Here is an 11,588-nt window from a genome sequence, read left to right on the forward strand (position 1 = left end):
TAATAAAATGCAATCGCATGGCACACATAGAAAACATTGCCTATCGAAATGACATCAACGGAGGAAGTGTGTAAAAAATGAGGAAATGATAACCGTCGGAATTTTCGAAATGTTGCGCAACAGTCGAGAAAACAAAGTTGAACCGTTTGTCGTAACACTCGGACCAGTGGCTGACCCCACCTTTTTACTTGAGCTAAATTTATAAAGAACCACTTCGGGGCAAAAGTCGCACAAAATCCTCACACATGGTCCCCCATTTTTTTGGTGTAAGATACCTGTCCAAACTGTCACATGACGCATACTTAAATTAGAACTAAAAATTGTGAGAAATTCCTGCACACGAGCACCCATCTTTCATAATGTTTTAGTCCTTTACCAATTGTCACATAACACATTGGTAAATTTGAATAATTTCGGTTTTTGAAATTACTACTTCAAAAAGTATGAATGGATTTTTAATGACCACACACCACAATGAACTTGGAAATGTTTCTTGCTCGCAAAGTTTAATCTGAAAAAAAAGAGAAAGTGTCCATAAAAATCAATAATGCAAGCGGGGGCGCCCCACTGCAAACGCGAGATTCTCTAAAATTTGCTCCTCGCAATTTTTTTTTGGAAATAATACATTTATCATATATTGCCTAAACAATTATTTATTGAATAGAATTGTTTATAAACATCAATTAGTCGCATCTTGTAAAAGACATGTCTGAAGGAAGAGAAAATAAAATAAAGAAGGTTATAAAATGTAAGTAACGGAAGTTATAGATTTCAAAGGGCTTTACGAAAAGATATAGTTCAATAGTAAGACAACGTTACTATTGAACTATAGTTAAACAACGTTGTAATAATAGTTTACTACGAATTAAAAAAATTAAAGAGTTATAAAGGTTTTTGAGTTGTTAAGAGTACATTCGACGGCAGAATGTTCATGGAGAGGAAACGGTGGCCAATGCTGAAATTTGTTCTTCGCAGATTTTTTTGGTAATAATAAAACTTACTATCCTCAGCATTTTTCAAAAATATTTCAAACTCAGATTTTTTACGTTGAAGAGTCGCAAGGGTTGCCGCACTATAATTCACCACGGCTTTATTTTTAGCGCTTTCTTTCGGGGTAAGGGTCGGTCTGGAGCAATGTTCTTGCATACCCATGATCAATGCAATTTCTTCTTCGAGCTTTTCGAGCCAATCTCTTGCTTCTCCCAAATCGGCGAAACGACTCTCTTTGTTGTTAAATTCGAATGTCAGCATTGCAGATCTCATTCTAAAAAAACCGAATTTTCTGCACAAATAATACAAATTTTGAAAAAGCCACCGCGAAACTAATGAAAATTAAAGAAACAAATGGAAAAAAAAGCAAAACGAAATGATATGTACATTGAATCTAACAAAATATTTCTTAAATTGTATATATACATATAGTATATTTGCCATGGTTAGCTCCGCCCCTCACCGCACACCGTTATTTAGTATCAGTCTCTTCGATGCGTGCCCTACCGTAACTTGCCCGGTGCTGCGTGATTGTCCCGAGGGAGGCAGATGGCAGTTGGTTGGCTAGGTCAAAGGTTTGCTTTCGGTTTATCTGAAACTTGCCTGAAAATATGCAGAAAATCTGAAAGTTGTCTGAAACCCCCAATTTTTCCCAAAATGATGAATGTTTTAAGAGAATCTGCAAATTAATACTGTATTTATCAGAAAGTAGGCGAACACCAATGGTTGATCATTTTACGTAAATTTTCAAAGCTTGTATCACAAACATTTTCTGATAACCTTCTTTCCAGTTTTTCAAAATCCACCTTTGGAACAATAGCAAGTTAAAAAGGAGTTCATCAATCTCTGAGCCTCAAAAATATCCTTCTACTAGTACTGTACTCCATACCCGTAAATGTCTCTTAAAACTTGGAATTGTGTGGAAAAAATAGTCTGAGAAAAAACAAATTCTGATCTATTTTTTTATTGTTTAAATTTCTCTTCTGCTGGTTGGCTTTTTTGTAGACAAAAAGCCTGAAGATATGCCAAAAAACAGTATAAAATCTTTGCACACGATCCTCCATTTCTTCATTTTCACTTATTTTCTACATGACGTATTGTTCTAGTGATTATGAAATTATTATTTGAGAGCATTTAATGAGTTTTTTATTGTCCAACAAAGGAAAAGTTGTTGATTTTCTTCGCACATGTTTTAATAGGTAATAAAATGTAATCGCATGGCACACATAGAAAACATTTCTTATTGAAATGAAATCAACTGAGAAAGTGTGTATGAAATGAGGAAATGATAACTATCGGAATTGTCGAAATGTTGCGCAACCGTCGAGAAAACAAAGTTGAACCGTTTGTCGTAACACTCGGACCAGTGACTGACCCCACCTTTTTATTTAAGCTAAATTTATAAAGAACCACTTCGGGGCAAAAGTCGCACAAAATCCTTTCACATGGTCCCACATTTTTTGATGTAAAAGACCATAACACATTGGTAAATTTAAAAAATTTCGGTTTGTGAAATTACTACTTCACAAAATATGAATGGATTTTTAACGACCACACACCACAATGAACCCCAAAATGTTCTTGCTCACAAAGTTCAATCTGAAAAAAGAGAGAAAGTGTCCATAAAAATCAATAATGCAAGCGGGGGCGCCCCACTGCAAACGCGAGATTCTCGAGAATTTGTTTTTCGCAATTTTTTTGGTAATAACACAACTTATCATCTTCTGCTATTGCCAAAATCTTTAATAATCATTTATTGAAAAGGATTGTTTTTAAACATCAATTAGTCGCATTTCGCAAGAGTCAAAAATTAAAGAATTAGAAAACTTTGAGAATTAGAAAACTTTGAGAATTAGAAAACTTTGAGAATTAGAAAACTTTGAGAATTAGAAAAACTTAAGAATTAAAAAAAAGTAAGAATTAGAAAAATTCTGGAATTAGAAAAATTGAAGAATTAGAAAAATCGAAGAATTAGAAAAATGAAAGAATTAAAACAATTTTGGAATTAGAAAAATTTTAGAATTAGAAACATTTCGGAATTAGAAAAATTAAGAATTAGAAATATTCAAGAGTTATACAAGTTTAAGAATTTAAAAAATTTAGGAATCAGAAAAGAATTATAAAATGATCTTCATAAGGTTTTTAAGTTGTTAAGAGTCACGTTTTGACGGCAGGTTGTTCATGGAGAGCGAGCGGCGGCCAAATCTGGAATTAGTTATTCGCAGATTTATTTGGTAATAATAAAACTTACCATATTCTACGAGTGCCACAATTCTTTCAAGTTTAGATTTTTCACGCTGAAGAGCCGCAGTACTTGACGCGTAACTGTTCACCGTAGCTTCATTAAAACTGCTTTCTGCCGTGGTACGGGCCGGTCTGGAGCAACTTGCTTGCGAAAGCATGCTGAAAGAAATTTCATCTTCAAGCTCTTCGATTCGCATCCTAATCCAATCTCTTGCTGCTTCCAAATTGGCAAAATTACGAACCATGCCGTCTGGTGTGAGTTTCATTATTTTCTGAAAAAAAAACCGAATTATCTGCACAAATGACAAAATTTTAAGAAAAGTCACGGTTAAGCTAATCACAATTGAAAAATTGGAAAAATGGTGATTGATGCAAGTTTTGGAAAAAACATTTAAATTTAATTTTGTTTATTTCTATTTTAAATCAAAACTTCAACTTTTTAGGGGTTTCCGGAACTGATTGAACATGAAAATGGTGTCGGAATTTATGTATTTTCTTACAGCGAAAATTCAACTTCCCAGGCGTTTCTAGAACTGAGCTTACTTGGAAAAAAATAATTCTAAAGTTTCAAAGGCATTCAAAAAATAACAATGTCACCTCAGAAATAGAAAAGAAAATAGGAATGTTGGGTAAAAAACGAAGAAATAAACAAAAAGATTAAATAAAAGTACCTTAAAGTGGTATACTGAATGTAATGAAATATATCTTGTATGCATGTATGTATATACAATGCTCCGCCCCCAACCGTTACTTGTTATCAGTCCCTTCAATGTATGCCGTAACTTACCCGCCCCGGCACGCCCGCTGCACTGTAAGTGTCAGGGAGGCAAGGTAGTTGGTCGGCAAGGTAAAAGGGTACCACCGCTTCCGGTTTGTCTGAAAATATGAAGAGATCGGAAAATTCACTGAAATTGCACATTTTTTCCCAATATGATAAAATTATTCAAAGAATATAAAAAGCAATACTGTATTCCTCTGAAAGTAGGCGGACACCAATGATTGCTGGTTCTACGTAAATCTTCAAAACTTGTATCACAAACATTATGTGGTAAACTACTTTCCAACTTTCTAAAATCCAGCATTGGAACAATAGCAAATTATAAAAGAGTGAAGGAATCAATTTAATAATCAAGTTCCAGCAACCTCTTGGACTCAGAAACGTTTTCCTACTGTTACTGTACTTCATAACCGTAAATATCGCTTCAAACTTAAGGAAATTGAATTGAAAGAATAGGCTGAAAACATTCTGATCTACGTTTTCTTAGTTTAAATTTCTCTTCTGATAGTTAGCCTTTATGTAGACAAAAAACCTTACCATATCAAAAAACTGTATTAAATCTTTGCACACGATCCTCCATTTTTTCATTTTTACTTATTTTCTACATGACGCGTTGCTTAATATACATAGGTTTATTATGAAATTATTATTGGAGAGAGTTATAAGAGTTTCTTAAATTGACCAACGTAGTATTGTTGAATTCTTTCGCACATATTTTAATGGGTAATAAAATGCAATCGCATGGCACACATTGGAAACATTGCCTATTAGAATGACATCAACGGAGGAAGTGTGTAAAAAATGAGGAAATGATAACCGTCGGAATTTTCGAAAAGTTAAAGTTGTGCAACAGTCGAGAAAACAAAGTTGAACCGTTGGTCGTTACACTCGGACCAGCGACTGCTCACACCTTTTTACTTAAGTTAAATTTATAAAGAACCACGTCGGGGGAAAAGTCGCACAAAATCCTTACACATGGTCCCACATTTTTATGGTGTAAAAGACCTGTTCGAACTGCAACATGACGCGTACTCAAATTAGAACCAAAAAAAATTACTGCAAACACATTGGTAAATTGAAATAATTTCGGTTTTTGAAATTACTACTTCAAAAAGTATGAATGGGTTTTGAACACACACCATAATGAACCCTAAAATTTTCTTGCTCACAAAGTTCTGAAAAATCTGAAAAAAAAGAGAAAGTGTCCATAAAAATCAATAATGCAAGCGGGGAACAAGAGATTCTTCAAAATTTGATCCTCGCAATTTTTTTTGGTTATAATAAAACTTATCATCCTCTGTTATTGCCAAAAATCCTTGAAAAACATTTATTGAATTGACATCAATTAGGCGCATCCCGCAGGAGACTTGCCTAAAGGAAGAAAAGTAAATAAAATGAGAAAGGTTAAACGATGTAAGTACCGGATGATCTAGATTCCAAAAAGTCATTGCAACAAAAATTTAAAAGTAACATAAGTTGAGATATCAAGAGAAAAGTTTAAGAGTTGTTAAGAGTACACATTTCGACGGCAGATTGTTTATGAAGAGAGAACGGTGGCCAAAGCTGAAATTTGTTCTTCGCAGATTTTTTCGGTAATAATAAAACTTACTTTCCTCTGCATTTTTCAAAAATGTTTCCACCCTAGATTTTCTACGTTGAAGAGTCGCAAGGTTTGCCGCACAATAGTTCACCACGTCTTCATTTGCAGCGCGTTCTTCCGGGGTAAGGGTCGGTCTGGAGTAATGTTCTTGCATACCCATGATCAATGCAATTTCTTCTTCGAGCTTTTCGAGCAAACCTCTTGAAAAGGCAAAATCAAGATCTATGTCGTCAAAAATGAATGTCAGCATTGCAGTTTTCTTTCTGAAAAGACGAATCATCTGCACAAATAATACAAATTTTTAAAAACGCCACCGGGAAACTAATGAAGGTTAAAGGAAAAAAAATGACACATTGAATCTAATAAAATATCTCTTAAATTATATATATAGTATACATATATACCATGGTTAGCTCCGCGAATTCCATCGAATTCCATTTTGAGTTACCGCCCAAAATGGTCAAGAATCCGATGGAGCGCGTTTGAGAAAATTATGCGATCGATCTTTCGATAATAACTGTTTCCTTTTTCGTTACTACAAATTGTGGACATGTATCATTTCAAACAAATTTTGAGAGGAAAGAAGAAAGAATGAGTGAGAAATAGTGAAAGAGACACCCTCTAGTGCTGTAACGCTAAGTGCTGATAACGTGATTGAGAGACAAGTGTGTAACAACTATACAAAAACTATTCTGCAATTCTCGTCTCAATTCTGTATTTCTTACCAACGTCTGCAACGATGATGTTGGGTGTTAGTTCCTCAACTTTTTTTCCGCAAATCATACACAATTCCATACTTTCAGCATGAGCATGAGCAGATCGTTTACGACTTTGATGTACTCTTGACGAAAGCAAAAAAAATGTCGGAACAGGATCCTCCCGATATAGTGATTTTCTCCAACCTCATTTGGGGCGCAGCTGTTGTATGCTTGAGAAAGTTCTTTCTCGACAGATTAAAACTCGAGATTTCGGGCCAAAATGCACAAGAAATACTCATGGAAATTGTTGTCGACTCTTTTACAGACGACACTGGTGGACATCTACACAGAGCCTGGACATTTGCAAATCAGTAAGACAAGATTTTTTTCCACATTATTCCTGTAATACTCAGAATTCAGTTGTCGTAAAAGTGCATATACTCTGGGATATATAAATCAACTGCTAAGAAATGAAATTCTACAATCGGTGGCGAACATGGAGGCGTACATGAATGCAGCCGACAGTGAAAAAATTAAAGAGAAAATATCAACTTCTGGATTACAAATAACATATTCTAAAAATATTGTGAAAATTGGGAATTATCAATTTTCATTCAATAAAGTAGCGCATTGACATTTGTTTTGTTTTTTTTTTGCTTGTTCAGAACTAATTACCGTATTTCCTCTATTAGTCTTGCAGCCTCTATTAGTTTTGCATGCAAGACTAATAGGGTTATTCAAGTAGTGTGAAATTAAAAAGTGTATTTCAATACACATTTTGCCTTATTCAAGTAACTTCAAAAACATGTATTTCAATACAGTTTGTGACGTAATTTCGCGACATTTCTCGACATTATGCGACAACCAGAAAGCGGACAATTGAATGAAAACCACAGAGAAAGGCTTTCCCGCAGGGTGAAAATCCACACAATTTTCCGTCGCAGGAGAATAATTCTGATAAAACCACTGTGGAAAAATGTCGAGAAATGTCGCGAAATTACGTCACAAACTGTATTGAAATACATGTTTTTGAAGTTACTTGAATAAGGGAAAAAGTGTATTGAAATACACTTTTTAATTTTACGACACTACTTGAATAACTCCATAATAGAGGGAATACGGTAATAGTCTTGCGCCCGTATTCTTGCCAGACCAGCAGTATTTTGTGAAAACTTCAAATATTTTGTCATTTTTTAACTAAATTATATTGTAAAGTGTTCAAATAATTGATAAAACAATAGAAAAGTATTATTTTGCTCGATTTTTAGAGGAAATACGGTAATTGCATTAGAATAGCAAAGACATTAACAAAATGCTCCAAATGGACTGGATTCCAACTGTAATGACTGATTAAAGGATGACCAAGGCTGAGCGACACGTGAAGAAAGTCGGCTCGGTGCGCGCCGAGAGCCGATTTCAATTTAATTTTCGGCTCTCAGCGTGTGATCCGCAGCATTTATTTTTGGGTATCGGTATTGGCAGAACCTTTCTGATGATGAAAGAAAAGTTTCAAATCCAATAATACTGCAGTATAAAAGTGATGTACAACGATATCAAATGAGATAAACTACCAGATGCACAATAAAGGATGATAAAGCTGAAAAAGTCAACTTCCGACCGCTGCGACACGGAAGAGTGACCGAAATTCGAGGTTTCAGCTATAATCAGTGTACTTTTTTGAAAACTTTGAACCTGCGAAATTCGTTCATTTGAGCAACTTTCAAGTCTCTTCGTCGTAGAATGAAATATTTGCGTTGAAGTTATTTCGCCAACGAGGTAGTAAAATGAATTATTTGTTCATTACAAGAAACCTGAAATGCAAATGCAATAATAATACAATCCTCAAGAATTCTTCATATCTTATTGATGGTATTATAATAGCTAGGAGGTCTAACAATACTTGTTTTGCCACTTGTTTTGAAAATGCTTATCAAATGCTCAAAAACTGTAACAATACAAGGAACATGAAACATTTATTATCAACACGTTACTTTGTTGTACAAAAATTTATCTTTCCCGATTGTCACAAAATAATTTTTTGACAACTTCAATATTTGTAAATCAGAAGCTTCCAACTGTTTCCAAATTTTTTCGATGTCGGCTTTATTGATGCATTCTTCCATGCTCTTCACCGATTCTAGAATGTAATTTCTCAGCAGCAGGTTTGAATGGCTCATAGCGTATGCTTTCTTGCGACAACTGAATTTTTAGTGTATCAGGAATCATGGAAACAATAAATTGTCTTACAGTTTTGCAAATGTCCAGGCTCTGAGTAGACGTCCACCAGTGTCGTCTGTAAAAGAGTCGACAACAATTTCCATGAGTATTTCTTGTGCATTTTGGCCCGAAATCTCGAGTTTTAATCTGTCGAGAAAGAACTTTCTCAAGCATACAACAGCTGCGCCCCAAATGAGGTAGGAGAAAATCACTATATCGGGAGGATCCTGTTCCGACATTTTTTTTGCTTTCGTCAAGAGTACATCAAAGTCGTAGATGATATACGAAGGTGTATACGTAGGTAGCTGAAAGTATGGTTTTTTTAATACTTTTTGAAGGCACTTGTTTATGCTGGAAATGTGTAACCATTAAAAATGAAGTGCACCCATGATAAAAAGTAATTGACGACTTTGGAAGTCGTCAATTTATAGAAAAAAAGTCTTCCAGTCTTATGTTCTAATTATGTTTAAAACTATCAGCTACCACAGGATTGGTTTTCAATAATTTCCCCACAGACGGAACTATTTTAAAATCAAGATTGAATCTAATTTTTGAGAAAAATTGGTGAACATTTTGTAAAAACAACTTGACAAGTATTTGAGATTACCAATTTTCTACATAACTATGACCCAACTCACAGTAACTCACAATCAGACTCATTTTCACACTTACTTACCAAGTCCTGCAATAACTTCTTTTCGATAAGTACATTGCGAATTAAATCAATATGAGCATTCTCGGTCAAGTCAATCGATTTTTTCCACCTATCAACAATATCATCCATCTCATCTCGTGTGATGAAAAATGAATCGTGTTTACACGCAGTATGATTCCAGTTTACATCAACCCATAAACGAATTATCAAAGCGGCTGCTGATCCATCAAGACCAAGACACATCATCTCATACATTTCCTCTAAACTCTCATCTTCTTTGAGCCAAATTTCGAAATTTTTATAAAAGAACTCTTTGGTGTAACTGACAATTGATTCCCACATATCATTGGAAAATTGACAACAATCATTAGCTTTTGATGCTTTTATTGCACTAGTCATGAGGGTAAAATAATATTTTGCTGCAAACAGTTTTTTAATTTAAAAAAAATACTAGAGGAATTGATCTTCTGTTTATTTTTAAAAAAAGCTTACTAGTACTTAACAAGTGCAATTTTTGCTCAATGTTATTCACGACTACATCTTCTCCAATTTTGTCATTGTTCCCCTTCAAGAAATGAGCTGAGAAACGGTGTGTGTTTTCTTCAGTCAGACACCAACGGTGCATCACGGATAGTTGAAGAAGTTTTTGATAATGCTGGTTGCATTTTGCATTGGCAAGAGAAAATCCATAGAAAATAATTCGTTCCCATTGAATGTACTTTTTATAACTTTTTTCAAACCTGTCATAGGTAGTAATAACGACTACATGACTATTATTTGACTTTTTGGTTTCATTTCCATAGTAGTTGATTGCAAGATAATCTTCTTTCAAAAGACTTTCAAGAAGTTCCTTCCAAGGTTTTATTACATCGGGTGACATAACCAGTAAAGTTTTTCCCATAGCCCTACTACTTCTTTCGCTTTTTTCGTCTTGATCCAGAAGGAATGCAATGATTGATTTTCTTATCTCATCTTCATTCATTCCATATGCCGTTGTTCTATATGTAGATTCTGCTTCACATTGCGCTAAACTATTTGTAAACTCCTTTTGACGGGGTTTCAAAACAAAGTTTATCCTTTTCATTTTCAATTCTGTAAAAAAAGACACTAAGTTTACTATGTTATTTCTATCTTCCCTTTGGACAATTAGACCTGGTTATTTTCTTTTTTGAGTCACGAATATATATGTACATACATATGTATACATATATATTTCAGTTTGTGTGTATTTCGAAGGGTGGGCTAACTTTATTCCTAAGGAGACGCTAATATTATTATTTATTACTATTATTGTCAACATTATTATTTTTAAAACTCACCAGTACTTGACCAATACAGATTAACTTGCTCCAAGTCTTTCTCAATGTCCTTCACAAGAAGTTTGTGCTCTTCTAGACTTTTGGTGTTTTTAAAGGAATCAACATCATACATCTTCAAAAAAAAAGCCAAACTATGTTGTTTGAAATTTTCCGTAAGGCACCAACGATATTTTGATTTAAGTTCGCAAATTGCTCCAAATCGTAAAGTGTTAATGTCACTAATCTTGTTTGCTTCATAAAGTATGATTCGTTCCCAATCGACAGCTTTAAAAATTGGAAGGTTTGATTTTGTCTTCAATGTATCGTAAGTAGTGATGACGATATCATTTTTAGCAAGTTCATTCGAACTGCGAGACTTTGTCCGGTTGTAAAAATAGGAAATAAGAAGATCATCGTCTTTCAGAATGCCCGCCCTGATGAATCCATTGAATTTCAAATTCCATGACTTTATCCACTTAGGCGTCCCAACGATTAAATTAATATTATTCTCAGAAGTTCCTTGCTCCTTTTGTTCCAGAATATATGAAATTATTACTTGATCTATTTCACTATCACTCGTGGGTACAGTGATTATTCCTCCGCTGTCTTTTCTATTTTCAAGTTTCTTCAAATCTTGCATTACATTCTTCATATCCGAATCAGAACTCATCCTGTTTTTTGGTTCTGTAAAAAAGACAGTTTCCTATATATTTCACAAAATCGTTAAAAAATATTTTGTTCACTGAACATGAGAATGTAGAAATTTTTTTCTTATACCATCTTATTATTTTCGCCTCACGTTTTTGCTTGGGAAGCATTAGCTTACCTTTTCAGAGATATACTTCCTAATAATTGATAAAGAAAGTGAATCGAGAGTCAAAAAGACGGTGTGTTGTATACACACACGTACTGCGTGCTCACTCAACTTGCTTCCAGTTCTTCTTCTTATCGCTCTTGATTTCGAAAGAATTGTTTGTCATCGACAAAGACAGTTAAGTAGTGCCTACATCTGATACTGATGAAATCGAGATTAAAAGAACTTGTGATATGCTGTTCATTCAAGACTAATTTCCGACCACGCTATAAAGCTTAACCGTTATGAAAAAAG

At 34.3% G+C, this 11,588-nt stretch overlaps 5 protein-coding genes across 6 annotated transcripts; 1 reads left to right on the top strand and 4 right to left on the bottom strand.

Annotated features, from left to right (window-relative positions):
* Positions 1-627: 627 nt before the first annotated feature.
* On the bottom strand, positions 628-1,270 carry srw-86 (PH domain-containing protein). Its single transcript, NM_075374.5, has 2 exons — positions 1,002-1,270; positions 628-955 (listed from the first exon to the last, which is right to left on the bottom strand). Exons 1-2 carry the CDS (start codon positions 1,249-1,251, stop codon positions 930-932), a joined length of 276 nt encoding a protein of 91 aa, NP_507775.2. The 5' UTR covers positions 1,252-1,270; the 3' UTR covers positions 628-929.
* A 1,461-nt stretch (positions 1,271-2,731) lies between these two features.
* Positions 2,732-3,506, bottom strand: C25F9.12 (PH domain-containing protein). Its single transcript, NM_001392696.1, has 2 exons — positions 3,242-3,506; positions 2,732-3,195 (listed from the first exon to the last, which is right to left on the bottom strand). Exons 1-2 carry the CDS (start codon positions 3,498-3,500, stop codon positions 3,170-3,172), a joined length of 285 nt encoding a protein of 94 aa, NP_001379471.1. The 5' UTR covers positions 3,501-3,506; the 3' UTR covers positions 2,732-3,169.
* Positions 3,507-5,326: 1,820 nt separating this feature from the next.
* C25F9.6 (Rubis-subs-bind domain-containing protein) lies at positions 5,327-5,877 on the bottom strand. Its single transcript, NM_001392697.1, has 2 exons — positions 5,622-5,877; positions 5,327-5,575 (listed from the first exon to the last, which is right to left on the bottom strand). Exons 1-2 carry the CDS (start codon positions 5,860-5,862, stop codon positions 5,550-5,552), a joined length of 267 nt encoding a protein of 88 aa, NP_001379203.1. The 5' UTR covers positions 5,863-5,877; the 3' UTR covers positions 5,327-5,549.
* Positions 5,878-6,276: 399 nt separating this feature from the next.
* C25F9.10 (SPK domain-containing protein) lies at positions 6,277-6,945 on the top strand (the record flags this gene model as incomplete). Of its 2 annotated transcripts, NM_001028508.6 has the most annotated exons (3): positions 6,277-6,363; positions 6,416-6,681; positions 6,731-6,945. In NM_001028508.6, the coding sequence occupies 3 exons, from the start codon at positions 6,352-6,354 to the stop codon at positions 6,942-6,944; spliced, it is 492 nt and encodes a 163-aa protein (NP_001023679.1). The 2 variants fall into 2 exon arrangements, with proteins under 2 accessions (NP_001023679.1, NP_001129883.1); NM_001136411.4 differs by lacking the exon at positions 6,277-6,363 and having other exon boundaries at positions 6,473-6,681; positions 6,731-6,944.
* Positions 6,946-8,262: 1,317 nt separating this feature from the next.
* On the bottom strand, positions 8,263-11,408 carry C25F9.5 (SNF2 N-terminal domain-containing protein). Its single transcript, NM_075376.4, has 6 exons — positions 11,307-11,408; positions 10,502-11,164; positions 9,675-10,274; positions 9,204-9,601; positions 8,558-8,832; positions 8,263-8,509 (listed from the first exon to the last, which is right to left on the bottom strand). The coding sequence occupies exons 2-6, from the start codon at positions 11,148-11,150 to the stop codon at positions 8,290-8,292; spliced, it is 2,142 nt and encodes a 713-aa protein (NP_507777.2). The 5' UTR covers positions 11,151-11,164; positions 11,307-11,408; the 3' UTR covers positions 8,263-8,289.
* Between the last annotated feature and the right edge of the window lie 180 nt (positions 11,409-11,588).

This window comes from Caenorhabditis elegans, chromosome V (genome assembly GCF_000002985.6).
Source record: "Caenorhabditis elegans chromosome V".
Taxonomy (NCBI): domain Eukaryota; kingdom Metazoa; phylum Nematoda; class Chromadorea; order Rhabditida; family Rhabditidae; genus Caenorhabditis; species Caenorhabditis elegans.

Bases quoted from the DNA above. Each gene is read 5' to 3' on its own strand.
- C25F9.12 (NM_001392696.1), bottom strand. From the start codon at position 3,500: ATGAAACTCACACCAGACGGCATGGTTCGTAATTTTGCCAATTTGGAA. The intron at 3,196-3,241 runs GTAAGTTTTATT...AACTAATTCCAG, and splicing joins TGTGGCACTCGTAGAATATG to ATTTGGCCGCCGCTCGCTCT.
- C25F9.6 (NM_001392697.1), bottom strand. From the start codon at position 5,862: ATGCTGACATTCATTTTTGACGACATAGATCTTGATTTTGCCTTTTCA. The intron at 5,576-5,621 runs GTAAGTTTTATT...AACAAATTTCAG, and splicing joins TTTGAAAAATGCAGAGGAAA to CTTTGGCCACCGTTCTCTCT.
- srw-86 (NM_075374.5), bottom strand. From the start codon at position 1,251: ATGCTGACATTCGAATTTAACAACAAAGAGAGTCGTTTCGCCGATTTG. The intron at 956-1,001 runs GTAAGTTTTATT...AACAAATTTCAG, and splicing joins TTTGAAAAATGCTGAGGATA to CATTGGCCACCGTTTCCTCT.
- C25F9.5 (NM_075376.4), bottom strand. From the start codon at position 11,150: ATGAGTTCTGATTCGGATATGAAGAATGTAATGCAAGATTTGAAGAAA. The intron at 8,833-9,203 runs GTAAGTAAGTGT...CCATACTTTCAG, and splicing joins AGAAGTTATTGCAGGACTTG to CTACCTACGTATACACCTTC. The intron at 8,510-8,557 runs GTAAGACAATTT...CTAAAAATTCAG, and splicing joins GCCTGGACATTTGCAAAACT to TTGTCGCAAGAAAGCATACG.